The 13,483-nt window shown below is 45.0% G+C and overlaps 1 protein-coding gene across 1 annotated transcript in view; it reads right to left on the bottom strand.

Moving 5' to 3' along the window:
- Nucleotides 1-13,483, bottom strand: part of LOC139275672 (5-hydroxytryptamine receptor 3A-like) — a 32,674-nt gene that overhangs the window by 6,572 nt on the left and 12,619 nt on the right. Inside the window, exons 3-5 of the mRNA XM_070892838.1 lie at nt 12,140-12,184; nt 4,969-5,078; nt 1,488-1,657 (exon numbers count right to left, since the gene is read on the bottom strand). Of these exons, the coding sequence (XP_070748939.1) occupies nt 1,488-1,657; nt 4,969-5,078; nt 12,140-12,184 (325 nt within the window). The remainder of the gene's footprint in view (nt 1-1,487; nt 1,658-4,968; nt 5,079-12,139; nt 12,185-13,483) is intronic.

Here is a 13,483-nt window from a genome sequence, read left to right as displayed (position 1 = left end):
GGTATTCAAAACCAATGGTGCAATGTATGCACACGCGAGTATGCTCACAGGTTTGTGGAGCTGTTGCATTGTGAGTGGCTTAGCCAGTCACATGATGTTCACAAGACTCAATAAAACCCCAGCCAGTTGGGACCAGGTCATCCACGATGAGGTATGCAGTTGTGAGCCTAGTGGATGAACTGGTAATGTGTAGTGTGGTTGTTAAACCTTTGCTAATAAACCAACTCGTTCTTAATAGCAATGTGTTGTTATGAATACTTAAGCAAAGAGCCCATGAAGCACATACATCACAAATTGGAAACAAAAATATGCAGTTTTACAGCTGGTATAAATGTGTCTATTTATCCCAGCTCCCCCATTTCTGTAGGGTCTGCTCATGGCCAGGCATCAATCTCCCATCGGCAGATTGAGAAGTACTAAGGGAGGAACTTTCTGAGGTAAGTGTGGGTGGATTGGGGGGGGGAGTGAAAGTTGAAAAAATGTGAACCCTGACCCCAATCCACCTCCAACACGGCCACTTTCACCTTTCGCTCAGACGGGACGGGGGGGGAGTGGGAGATGATTGGGTAATTTCCCCCACCCGCCCACTACCCACAATCCTGGGTCCAGCACCTCCTGGTCCCGTGGCCTCCTGGTCTGCATTCCCCATGCGATTGGAAGTCAATCAGGTTAACCTCCAGGCGGGGGGACCTGCTCCTGACGTTGCACGTTAAATTTCCACAGCGTGCCGGGAAACCCGAACTTCAGGGGTCACCCCGCACCGTGCAGGCAAAATTCTGCCTGTGCCGTTCCTGAACCCACCACTAGATGGTGCACAGCAGCAGTATGAGTTGGTTGGCTGGATGCTTTCGTTCTCTCCTGCCTCCAGGAAGTCGCACCCTTCCACTTGCTGTGACATTGCTGGCTGCATGTAGTGATCCTACTATTTCCGCCCAGAATGGAGATGATTGGGTAACTCCCCCACCCCCCCACCAATCATGCCTGCTGTAAGTGATTGGGATTGATGTTACGCACATGATTTGTACTGTGTAACTGTCCTCCTCCTCACTGCATTGGGCTGGAGAAATAATTCTGCTTTTATCAGGAGACGTCGCTGTAGTTTGGCGAGACTCTTTAGATAGATTCTGTAGACCCTTTGCTGAGTAAATAGACTCTGTCTGCTGTAAAATAGACTGCTTTATATGGGGAAAAAGCGGGAGTATGGTGTTGAGATAGAGGATCAGCCATGATCATATGAATGGCGGTGCAGACTCGAAGGGCTGAATGGCCTACTACTATTTTCTATGTTTCTATGTTTATTGTGATTCCTGCCGTATGTCCCGCCCTGTGTAAAACGGGCGATCGTGAATCGACATCCCGTTTTGCATTGCTCTTGATTTTTATTTTTGTTGCAGTCAAAATTACCCCTCCCACCTTTTTACCCAAATTCCCATCATTCCTCATGCAAAAACCACAACAAAAATAATAATGTGTTTTCTACTACTTACTGTTGTGCAGCCAGCTTGTGAATGTCAATGTGCAGTTCTGGACATCGAACGGGAAGTTGTAGATGTCCAGGCTGCAGGCAGTGACTACTTGGATTGGCTTGTAATTCTTCACCAGGCCTTCATGGTCGACGTAAACATAAGGAATATCTGGGGACTTACCTACGTCAACACTGGGAGAAAACACATGGTTAAACTCGCCACCACAGGGAATAGGTGAGCGAATAGTATAGATGCATTTAAGGGGAAGACAGATAAGCACATGAGGGAGAAAGGAAGAGAAGGATATGTTGATGGAGTGGGAGGAGGCTCGTGTGGAGCATAAACATCGGCACAGACCAGTTGCACTGAATGAACTGTGTCTGTGGTGTAGACCTATGTAACTCTATGTAATAACCAAAATAAATTCTCAATTTGTATGTGAGAATTTAGAGACATTCCCCTAAATACCAGTAAGTGCCGTATCGATGTTGCAGTTAAGCAATTGTTTAGCTTCAGACTGAAGTCAATTCGATATCCCACATTTTAAAACATGATCAAACTAAAAACTACTCCCCGAGACACTAGAGCTAGAAACTGGGTCTAGGCAAGAAATGGCCAGAGTTTAGACTAAGAATGATTAAGTAGCACCGGTCTAGCCCACATGTGACTCCTGACCCACAGCAATGTGCTTGACCCTTAACTGCCCTGTAAAGTGGCCGGACAAACCGCTCGGTTGTACCAAGACACTCGACAAAGTCAGCACTGTGGGAGTACCTTCACCACACGGACTGTAGCGGTTAAGGAAAGCGACTCACCACCACATCATCAAGGGCAATTAGGGATGGGCAATAAACGCTGGGGCTTGCCAGTGCTGAATGCAAAGTCGTCTAAAACCATTATTAATTATTTTTATTCTTTTATCAGTTAATGCTGGATTATTACTGACCCTAAGAATATTACACAAGAACAACCCCAACAGGTACTGGTGAGTTCAAAGAATATTGTTGTAAGAAAGAAAGACTTGCATTTCTATAGCGCCTTTCAGGACCACCATACATCCCAAAGCATTTTACAGCCAGTTAAATACTTTATAGAAAAAAGTGTAGTCTCTGTTGTAATATAGGAAATGCTGCAGCTAATTTATGCACAGCAAGCTCCCACAAATAGCAATGTGATAATAACCAGATGATCTATTTCAGTGATGTTAATTGAGGGATAAATATTGGCCAGACACTGGCGATAACGCCCCTGCTTTTCTTCGAAATTGTGCTACGGGATCTTTTACGTCCACCTGTGAGGGGCCTCGGTTTAACGCCTCATCCGAAAGATGGCACCTCCGACAGTGCAGCACCCCCTCAGTACTACCCCTCTGACAGTGCGGTGCTCCCTCAGTACTGCCCCTCTGACAGTGTGATGCTCCCTCAGTACTGCCCCTCCGACAGTGCGGCGTTCCCCCAGTACTGCTCCTCCGACAGTGCGGCACTCCCTCAGTACTGACCCTCCGACAGGGCAGTGCTTCCTCAGTACTGACCCTCCGACAGGGCAGTGCTTCCTCAGTACTGACCCTCCGACAGGGCAGTGCTTCCTCAGTACTGCCCCTCCGACAGTGCAGTGCTCCCTCAGTACTACCCCTCCGACAGTGCGGCACTCCCTCAGTGCTGCCCTTCCGACAGTGCGATGCTCCCTCAGTATAGGCACCGGGAGTGTCAGCCTAGATTTTGTGCTCAAGTCTCAGGATCTTGTTGAATAGTGGTGCAGGCTCGAAGGGCCGGATGGCCTACTCCTGCACTTATTTTTTTCTATGAATGGGACTTGAACCTATAATCGTCTGACTCACAAGCGAGAGTGGTGCCCACTGAGCCTTGGCTGACCCATGTGCAAGAAGTGTTGCACAAGTTATGACAGACTACAGAACTGTAATATTTCATATGAGATGAAGAGAAATTTCTTCTCTGAGGGTTGTAAATCTATGGAATTCTCTGCCCCAAACAGCTGCGGAGGTTGGGTCATTGAATATATTTAAGGTGGAGATAAACAGATTTTTGAGCGATAAGGGAGTAAAGGGTTATGGGGAGTGGGCAGGGAGGTGGAGCTGAGTCCATGATCAGATCAGCCATGATCTTATTGAATGGCGGAGCAGGCTGAGGGGCCAGGTGGCCTACTCCTGCTCCTATTTCTTATGTTTATATATATATTGGGGTTATGCTACTGGACTAGTAATCCAGAAGACTTGGACTAAAGTGAGTTCAAATCTGGCCATTGCAGTTTGAGAGTTTGAATTCAGTTAGTTAAATAAATCTGGAATAGTAAAGCGAGTATCAGTAATGGGACCATGAAACGATTGGGTTGGATAGCACTAAGTTTGAAAAGATTGGATGAGTAGGTAAAAGTCATGGTTAAGTGACACAAAGATAAGAGTTTTTAAACCCTATAGATTGTAGGAGGTGAAGAGTTTTGAAATCTTGGCAAAGAATGAGAGAGGGTAGAAGATGATATGGCTATCAGAATCAACCAATGAAAATTCAGGGGAGCAATGACCATAATATTGAAAAAATAGAGAGCAACAAGGAATGTTCTGTCCTATTCCCAGCCATTATTTAAGTTTTATTTATCATCCTATTTACGGTAGGTAGTACAGGTATTGTGGTTCTGCTACTGGATTGGTAATTCAGAGGTCAGAGCTAAACGGTGTCAGGCGTGGCTCAGTGGGCAGCACTCTCGCCTCTGAGTCAGAAGGTTGTGGGTTCAAATCCCACTCCAGGGAACAGAGATGGATTTTATTGAAACAAAGCTCTCCAGTGAATTTGTTTTCAATAACCCAAATATTAAAGGAACATGCAGATGTAGTGACAGCTTTACTGTGTAAATATTTTAAATACAGGAAATATTTATGTATTATGTATATAAAATGAATTTTGTGCTCCAGGGACTTGAGCACAAAAATCAAGGTTGATACTCCAGTGTCGCACCGAGGGTGTGCTGCACTGTCGGAGGTGCCGTCTTTTGGATGAGCCGTTAAACCGAGGCCTCGTCTACTCTCTCAGGTGGATGTAAAAGATCCCATGGCATTATTTTGAAGAAGAGCAGGGGAGTTATCCCCTGGTGTCCTGGCCACTATTTATCCCTCAATCAACATACCAAAAAAATAGATTATCTGGTCATTATCACATTGCTGTTTGTGGGAGCTTGCTGTGCGCAAATTGGCTGCTGCATTTTCCACATTACAACAATAACTATACTCCAAAAGTATTTCATTGTAAATCATTTTGAGACACCTGGTGTTGGTAAAAAGTGTTATGTAGTCCCACCTTTGGACTTGATAGCTCCCTTGACCTCGGATAGAACAGTGAGAGGAACATTGGACCCGTATTAAAAGAGAATTGGACTTTTTGGTAACTAGAGTTTAGAAACATCTTGAGAAGGTATTCAAGAATAGATCTGTCTGGGCCAAAGGTGGCCTGGTATCAATCCGAGATAATGATAATTTGCAGGAATCACTTACAATTCATTTATTAAAATGTCCGGCACCCATATGTTCGCAGTGGGAATCGAAATCTGTTTGATGTCGTCAAAGTCCTGGGGATTCCACATCAAGAATTCATCCGTCCAAAACTGAAACGCATGGGTGAAACTGTTAGAAACATAGAAAATAGGTGCAGGAGTAGGCCATTCGAGCCTGCACCGCCATTCAATGAGTTCATGGCTGAACATGCAACTTCAGTACCCCATTCCTGCTTTCTCGCCATACCCCTTGTTCCCCCTAGTAGTAAGGACTACATCTAACTCCTTTTTGAATATATTGAGTGAATTGGCCTCAACAACTTTCTGTGGCAGAGAATTCCACAGGTTCACAATTCTCTGGGTGAAGAAGTTTCTCCTCATCTCGGTCCTAAATGGCTTACCCCTTATCCTTAGACTGTGACCCCTGGTTCTGGACTTCCCCAACATTGGGAACATTCTTCCTGCATCTAACTTGTCTAAACCCGTCAGAATTTTAAACATTTCTATGAGATTCCCTCTCATTCTTCTGAACTCCAGTGAATACAAGCCCAGTTGATCCAGTTTTTCTTGATATGTCAGTCCCACCATCCCGGGAATCAGTCTGGTGAACCTTCGCTGCACTCCCTCAATTGCAAGAATGTCCTTCCTCAAGTTAGGAGACTAAAACTGTACACAATACTCCAGGTGTGGCCTCACCAAGGCCCTGTACAACTGTAGTAACACCTCCCTGCCCCTGTACTCAAATCCCCTCGCTATGAATGCCAACATGCCATTTGTTTTCTTAACTGCCTGCTGTACCTGCATGCCAACCTTCAATGACTGATATGCCATGACACCCAGGTCTCGTTGCACCTCCCCTTTTCCAAATCTGTCACCATTCAGATAATAGTCTGTCTCTCTGTTTTAACCACCAAAGTGGATAACCTCACATTTATCAACATTATACTTCATCTGCCATGCATCTGCCCACTCACCTAACCTATCCAAGTCACTCTGCAGCCTCATAGCATCCTCCTCGATATAGGTAAAAAAAGGAATGAGGTCCTACGAGACAAATTTAAGGAGCTAAGAGCTAAATTAAAACGTAGGACCTCAAAAGTAGTAATCTCGGGATTGCTACCAGTGCCACGTGCTAGTCAGAGTAGGAATCGCAGGATAGCTCAGATGAATACGTGGCTTGAGCAGTGGTGCAGGAATTTGAATCCCGGTTTGTACTGGTCCCACCTCCCCCAGACGGTCTGCACCTAGGCAGGACCGGAACCAATGTCCTAGGGGGAGTGTTTGCTAGTGCTGTTGGGGAGGAGTTAAACTAATATGGCAGGGGGATGGGAACCAATGCAGGGAGACAGAGGGAAACAAAAAGGAGACAAAAGCAAAAGACAGAAAGGAGATGAGTAAAAGTGGAGGGCAGAGAAACCCAAGGCAAAAAACAAAAAGGGCCACTGTACAGCAAAATTCTAAAGGGTCAAAGTGTAATAAAAAGGCAAGCATGAAAGCTCGGTGCCTCAATGCAAGGTGTATTTGGAACACAGGAGAGGGCTCTGAGCTAGTTAGAATGGGTGAGAGCTCAGATGAACAGGATCCCAAGAAAGAATGCAAAAGGCAGTAACAACAGAGCAGAGTAGCACTGGGGTAAGTGTAAACCACAAGGTGATAGGAAGGGACAATATGTATGAATATAAAGGGGCTGCAGGAGGGGACAAAACTAAAAAACTAGTATTAAAACACTCTACCTAAACGCACGCAGCATTCGAAATAAAGTAAATGAGTTGACGGCACAAATCATTACAAATGGGTATGATTTGGTGGCCATTACAGAAACGTGATTGCAGGGTGGCCAAGACTGGGAATTAAACATACAGGGGTATCTGACAATTCGGAAAGATAGACAAGAAGGGAAAGGAGGTGGGGTAGCTCTGTTAATAAAGGATGGTATCAGGGCAGTTGTGAGAGACGATTTTGACTCTAATGAACAAAATGTTGAATCATTGTGGGTGGAGATTAGAAATAGTAAGGGGAAAAAGTCACTGGTGAGCAAAGTTTATAGGCCCCCAAATAATAACTTCACGGTGGGGCGGACAATAATCAAGGGAATAATGGAGGCATGTGAAAAAGGAACGGCAGTAATCATGGGGAATTTTAACCTACATATCGATTGGTCAAATCAAATCGCATGGGGTAGCCTTGAGGAGGAATTCATAGAATGCATACGGGATTGTTTCTTAGAACAGTATGTTACAGAACCTACAAGGGAGCAAGCGATGTTAGATCTGGTCCTGTGTAATGAGACAGGAATAATAAACGATCTCCTAGTAAAAGATCCTCTCGGAATGAGTGATCACAGTATGGTTGAATTTGTAATACAGATTGAGGGTGAGGAAGTAGTGTCTCAAACGAGCGTACTATGCTTAAACAAAGGGGACTACAGTGGGATGAGGGCAGAGTTGGCTAAAGTAGATTGGAAACACAGACTAAACGGTGGCACAATTGAGGAACAGTGGAAGACTTTCATAGTGCGCAACAAAAATATATTCCAGTGAAAAAGAAGGGCGGTAAGAGAAGGGATAACCAGCCGTAGATAACCAAGGAAATAAAGGAGAGTATCAAATTAAAAACCAATACCTATAAGGTGCCCAAGGTTAGTGGGAAACTAGAAGATTGGGAAAATTTTAAACGACAGCAAAGAATGACTAAGAAAGCAATAAAGAAAGGAAAGATAGATTACGAAGGTAAACTTGCGCAAAACATAAAAACAGATAGTAAAAGCTTTTACAGATATATAAAATGGAAAAGAGTGACTAAAGTAAATGTTGGTCCCTTAGAAGATGAGAAGGGGGATTTAATAATGGGAAATGTGGAAATGGCTGAGACCTTAAACAATTATTTTACTTCGGTCTTCACAGTGGAAGACAAAAAAACCATGCCAAAAATTGCTGGTCACAGGAATGTGGGAAGGGAGGACCTTGAGACAATCACTATCACTAGTGGGGTAGTGCTGGACAGGCGAATGGGACTCAAAGTAGACAAGTCCCCTGGTCCTGATGAAATGCATCCCAGGGTATTAAAAGAGATGGCGGAAGTTATAGCAGATGCATTTGTTATAATCTACCAAAATTCTCTGGACTCTGGGGAGGTACCAGCGGATTGGAAAGCAGCTAATGTAATGCCTTTGTTTAAAAAAGGGGGCAGACAAAAGGCAGGTAACTATAGGCCGGTTAGTTTAACATCTGTAGCGGGAAAAATGCTTGAAACTATCATTAAGGAAGAAATAGCAGGACATCTAGATAGGAATAGTGCAATCAAGCAGACACAACATGGATTCATGAAGGGGAAATCATGTTTAACTAATTTACTGGAATTCTTTGAGGATATAACGAGCATGGTGGATAGAGGTGTACCGATGGATGTGGTATATTTAGATTTCCAAAAGGCATTCGATAAGGTGCCACACAAAAGGTTACTGCAGAAGATAAAGGTACGCGGAGTCAGAGGAAATGTATTAGCATGGATAGAGAATTGACTGGCTAACAGAAAGCAGAGAGTCGGGATAAATGGGTCCTTTTCGGGTTAGAAATCGGTGGTTAGTGGTGTGCCACAGGGATCGGTGCTGGGACCACAACTGTTTACAATATACATAGATGACCTGGAAGAGGGGACAGAGTGTAGTGTAACAAAATTTGCAGATGACACAAAGATTAGTGGGAAAGCAGGTTGTGTAGAGGACACACAGAGGCTGCAAAGAGATTTAGATAGGTTAAGCGAATGGGCTAAGGTTTGGCAGATGGAATACAATGTCGGAAAGTGTGAGGTCATCCACCTTGGGGGGAAAAAAAGCAGTAAAAGGGAATATTATTTGAATGGGGAGAAATTACAACATGCTGCGGTGCAGAGGGACCTGGGGGTCCTTGTGCATGAATCCCAAAAGTTAGTTTGTAGGTGCAGCAGGTAATCAGAAAGGCGAATGGAATGTTGGCCTTCATTGCGAGAGGGATGGAGTACAAAAGCAGGGAGGTCCTGCTGCAACTGTATAGGGTATTGGTGAGGCCGCACCTGGAGTACTGCGTGCAGTTTTGGTCACCTTACTTAAGGAAGGATATACTAGCTTTGGAGGGGGTACAGAGACGATTCACTCGGCTGATTCCGGAGATGAGGGGGTTACCTTATGATGATAGATTGAGTAGACTGGGTCTTTACTCGTTGGAGTTCAGGAGGATGAGGAGTGATCTTATAGAAATATTTAAAATAATGAAAGGGATAGACAAGATAGAGGCAGAGAGGTTGTTTCCACTGGTCAGGGAGACTAGAACTAGGGGGCACAGCCTCAAAATACGGGAGAGCCAATTTAAAACCGAGTTGAGAAGGAATTTCTTCTCCCAGAGGGTTGTGAATCTGTGGAATTCTCTGCCCAAGGAAGTAGTTGAGGCTAGCTCATTGAATGTATTCAAATCACAGATAGATAGATTTTTAACCAATAAGGGAATTAAGGGTTATGGGGAGCGGGCGGGTAAGTGGAGCTGAGTCCACGGCCAGATCAGCCATGATCTTGTTGAATGGCGGAGCAGGCTCGAGGGGCTAGATGGCCTACTCCTGTTCCTAATTCTTATGTTATGTTCTTATGTTCCTCGCAGCTCACACTGCCACCCAACTTAGTGTCATCCACAAATTTGGAGATACTATATTTAATCCCCTCGTTTAAATCATTCATGTACAATGTACTCAACACTTGTAGAGTTACGCACAAATATACTACCTACAAATGGGTGAGTTGTTGGATATTTTTCCCAGATTATAGACCCCAAGTTTCAGATAATTCAAATACGTACATTAATAAAAATGTCTAAACTATGTGAACATTCAATTTAAATAAAAAGGCAGGATTCCATTTGGGCTTAAAAGTGCAGAGGAACAGAGGGACCTTGGAGAGCATGTCCACAGATCCCTGAAGGTAGCAGGACAAGTAGATAAGGTGGTTTAGAAGGCATTCGGGATACTTGCCTTTATTATCCAAGGCATAGAATACAAGAGCAAGAGGGTTATGCTTGGACTGTATAAAACACTGGTTCGGCCGCAGCTAGAGTACTGCGTGCAGTTCTGGTCATCACATTACAGGAACGATGTGCTTGCATTAGAGTGGGTACAGAGGAGATTTACATAGAAACATAGAAACATAGAAATTAAGTGCAGGAGCAGGCCATTCAGCCCTGCGAGCCTGCCCCACCATTCAATATGATCATGGCTGATCATTCAACCTCAGTACCCCTTTCCTGCTTTCTCTCCATACCCCTTGATCCCTTTGGCCGTAAGGGCCATATCTAACTCCCTCTTGAAGATATCTAACTAACTGGCCTCAACAACTTCCTGCAGTAGAGAATTTCACAGGTTAACCACTCTTTGAGTGAAGAAGTTTCTCCTCATCTCGGTCCTAAATGGCTTACCCCTTATTCTTAGACTGTGACCCCTGGTTTTGGAACTCACCAGCAATGGGAACATTCTTCCAGCCTCAAACCTGTCCAATCCCGTCAGAATTTTATATGTTTCGATGAGATCCTCTCTCATTCTTCTAAACTCCGGTGGATACAAGCCCAGTTGATTCAGTCTCTCCTCATATGTCAGTCCTACCATCCCGGGAATTAATCTGGTGAACCTTCGCTGTACTCCCTTAATAGCAAGAACGTTCTTCCTCAGATTCGGGAACCAAAACTGAGGATGTTGCCTGGACTGGAGAATTTTAGCTATGAGGAAAGGTTGGATAGGCTGGGGTAGTTTTCTTTTAGAATAGAGGAGACTGAGGGGAGACTTTTTTGAGGTGTATAAAATTATGAGGGGCCTGGATAGAGTGGGTAGGAAGGACCTATTTCCCTTAGTAGAGAGGTCAACAACCAGTGGGCATAGATTTAAAGTAATTGGTAGAAGGTTTAGAGGGGATGTGAGGGAATTTCTTTTACAGAGGGTGGTGGGGGTTTGGAACTCACTGCCTGAAAGGGTGGTAGAGGCAGAAACCCTCACCACATTAAAAAAGTACCTGGATGTGCACTTGAAGTGTTGTACCCTACAGGGCTATGGACCAACACCTGGAAAGTGGGATTAGGCTGGATAGCTCTTTGTCGGCCAGCGTGGACATGGTGGGCCGAAAATTTCTACGACTCTAAACTGATATTATGTAAAAACAATTTCAGTCAGGCTTAGTTTAACATGATTACTGAACCTGGTGTGATGGGTACTGACTCACTGCATTGCCTGCAAGAGGGAATTGTGGACTGGGGCAGAGCTAGCATCGTGTAGAAGGCAAGTGTCTTTGTAGATAGCACTTGTTCCATCTAATCTGCACTGGTCTCGAATACCTGAGCGGGTCGGAGAGGAATTCTCCAGAGCATTTATTGGCTCTGTGTTTTTTTTCTCTTTTGCTTCTCGCAAGAGATTACATGCCTGTGGTGGAGAGGGTGGGATGGGGGGGGGGAAAAGTGATGTCTCGTCATGATGTTCCAGCCATCATGGTGTGGGGCCAGGCTTGATGGACCAGTTGGTCTCTCCCTGCCCCTCAATTTTGTATGTGCGTATGAACTGGTAGCGATCTCCCCAAAGGGTCAGAAGTTCGTGGGCTCAAGTCCCATGCCAGGATTTAAGTGCACCACCTAAACTGATACTCCAGGGTTTCAGGGTAGCTTCGGAAACAACGAGGCTGGAAAGTCTCGAACACGGGGGCACAGTCTCAGGATACGGGGTGGGAAATTTAGGACCAAGATGAGGAGAAATGTTTTCACTCAGAGGGTGGTGAACCTGTGGAATCCTCTACCACAGAAGGCTGTGGAGGCCAAGTGACTGAATATATTTAACAGGGAGATAGATAGATTTCTAGAAACAAAAGGCATCAAGGGGTATGGGGAAAAAGCATTTCTATGAGATGCTGCAATGGGAAGATGGAGGGTCAGTATCAAATGGGTAGAAGGGCCTTTTTGATCTGAACCTACCTGATTGATGTTGATGGGTTTGGTGCCTTGGCAGCTGCGAAGGAAGGTACCAATGCTGCTCTGCAGATACAATGGCATGTTTCCACAGAGGAGCATCACTCCTGGCTCTAAATAAATCTCTCTTTACCAAATTTTTATGTTTTAGATTTAACAAAAATACTCCAATCACAATCACTTCTGCACAATCAAGTTGCACATTCTTACCTGTCGGTACCAGATATAGGTGGTTAGAACTTGATTTTTTTCATCCTGTAATTAGATAAATCACATCATTAACCAAAGATTCATTCTCAATTATACGTGGGGAGGCGCTGATCCAGAGATGCATATTGGCCCGTCAATGTTTTTTTGGTATGTGGGCTTCGCTGGCAAGGCTGGCATTTATTGCCCATGCTTAATTGCCCCTTGAGAAGGTGGTGGTGAGCCGCCGCCTTGAACCGCTGCAGCCCGTGTGGTGAAGGTGCTCCCACAGTGCTGTTAGGGAGGGAGTTCCAGGATTTTGAGCCAGCGACGATGAAGGAACGGCCGATATATTTCCAAGTCAGGATGGTGTGTGACTGGGAGGGGAACGTGGAGGTGGTGGTGTTCCCATGCGCCTGCTGCCCTTGTCCTTCTAGGCGGTAGAGGTCGCGGGTTTGGGAGGTGCTGTCGAAGAAGCCTTGGCGAGTTGCTGCAGTGCATCTTGTAGATGGTACACACTGCAGCCACGGTGCGCCGGTGGTGGAGGGAGTGAGTGTTGAAGGTGGTGGATGGGGTGCCAATCAAGCGGCGTTCCAAATTTCTACTATCCGTTGTGTGAATAAATGCTTCCTGATGGTTTCTGCCCTATAGTAGTAGGTGTTTGGTGTGTGTTGTGTGTGTTTGAGACTGGGTTTGAACATAGGAACAGGAGGAGGCCATTAAGCCCTTCAAGTCTGTTCTACCTTTCATTGAAATTGGGGCTGATCTGTATCTCAATACCATTGTCTTTGATCCATAACCTTTACCCAACAAAAATCTATCGACCCCAGTTTTGAAAGTTTCAATTGACCCAGAATCCACAGACTTTTAAGGGAGAGAGTTCCAGATTTCTACAACCCTTTGTGTAAACAAGTGCTCCCTGATTCCGCCTCTAAATGGCCTGGCTCTAATTGTAGATTCTGCCCTCTTGTTCTGATCTCTCCCACCAGGGCAGATAGTTTCTCTTTATCTACCCGATCGAATCCGTTTACCATTTTAAATATCTCCATTACATCACCCCTTAATCTCCAATACTCCAGTGAATACAAATCAAGTTTATGCAACCTGTCCTCATAATTTAACTAACTAACCCCGGTACATTCTGGTGAATCTGCATTGCACCCCGTCCAAGGCCAATATCTCCTACCTGAGGGGCGGGACGCAGAACTGAACACAGTTATTCCCGCTGGGGTCTGACCGAGGCTCTGTACAACTGAAGCTTCACCTCCTCCCCTTTGTGTTCCAGCTCCCCTCAAGATAAAGGCCAGCATTGCATTAGCCCTCAGTAATGTAAGCACCTGTGAGGATGCTCACAGGTTTGTACAAAAA

This window comes from Pristiophorus japonicus, chromosome 11, assembly GCF_044704955.1.
Source record: "Pristiophorus japonicus isolate sPriJap1 chromosome 11, sPriJap1.hap1, whole genome shotgun sequence".
NCBI lineage: Eukaryota > Metazoa > Chordata > Chondrichthyes > Pristiophoridae > Pristiophorus > Pristiophorus japonicus.
This window is presented reverse-complemented; position numbering and strand designations above follow the sequence as displayed.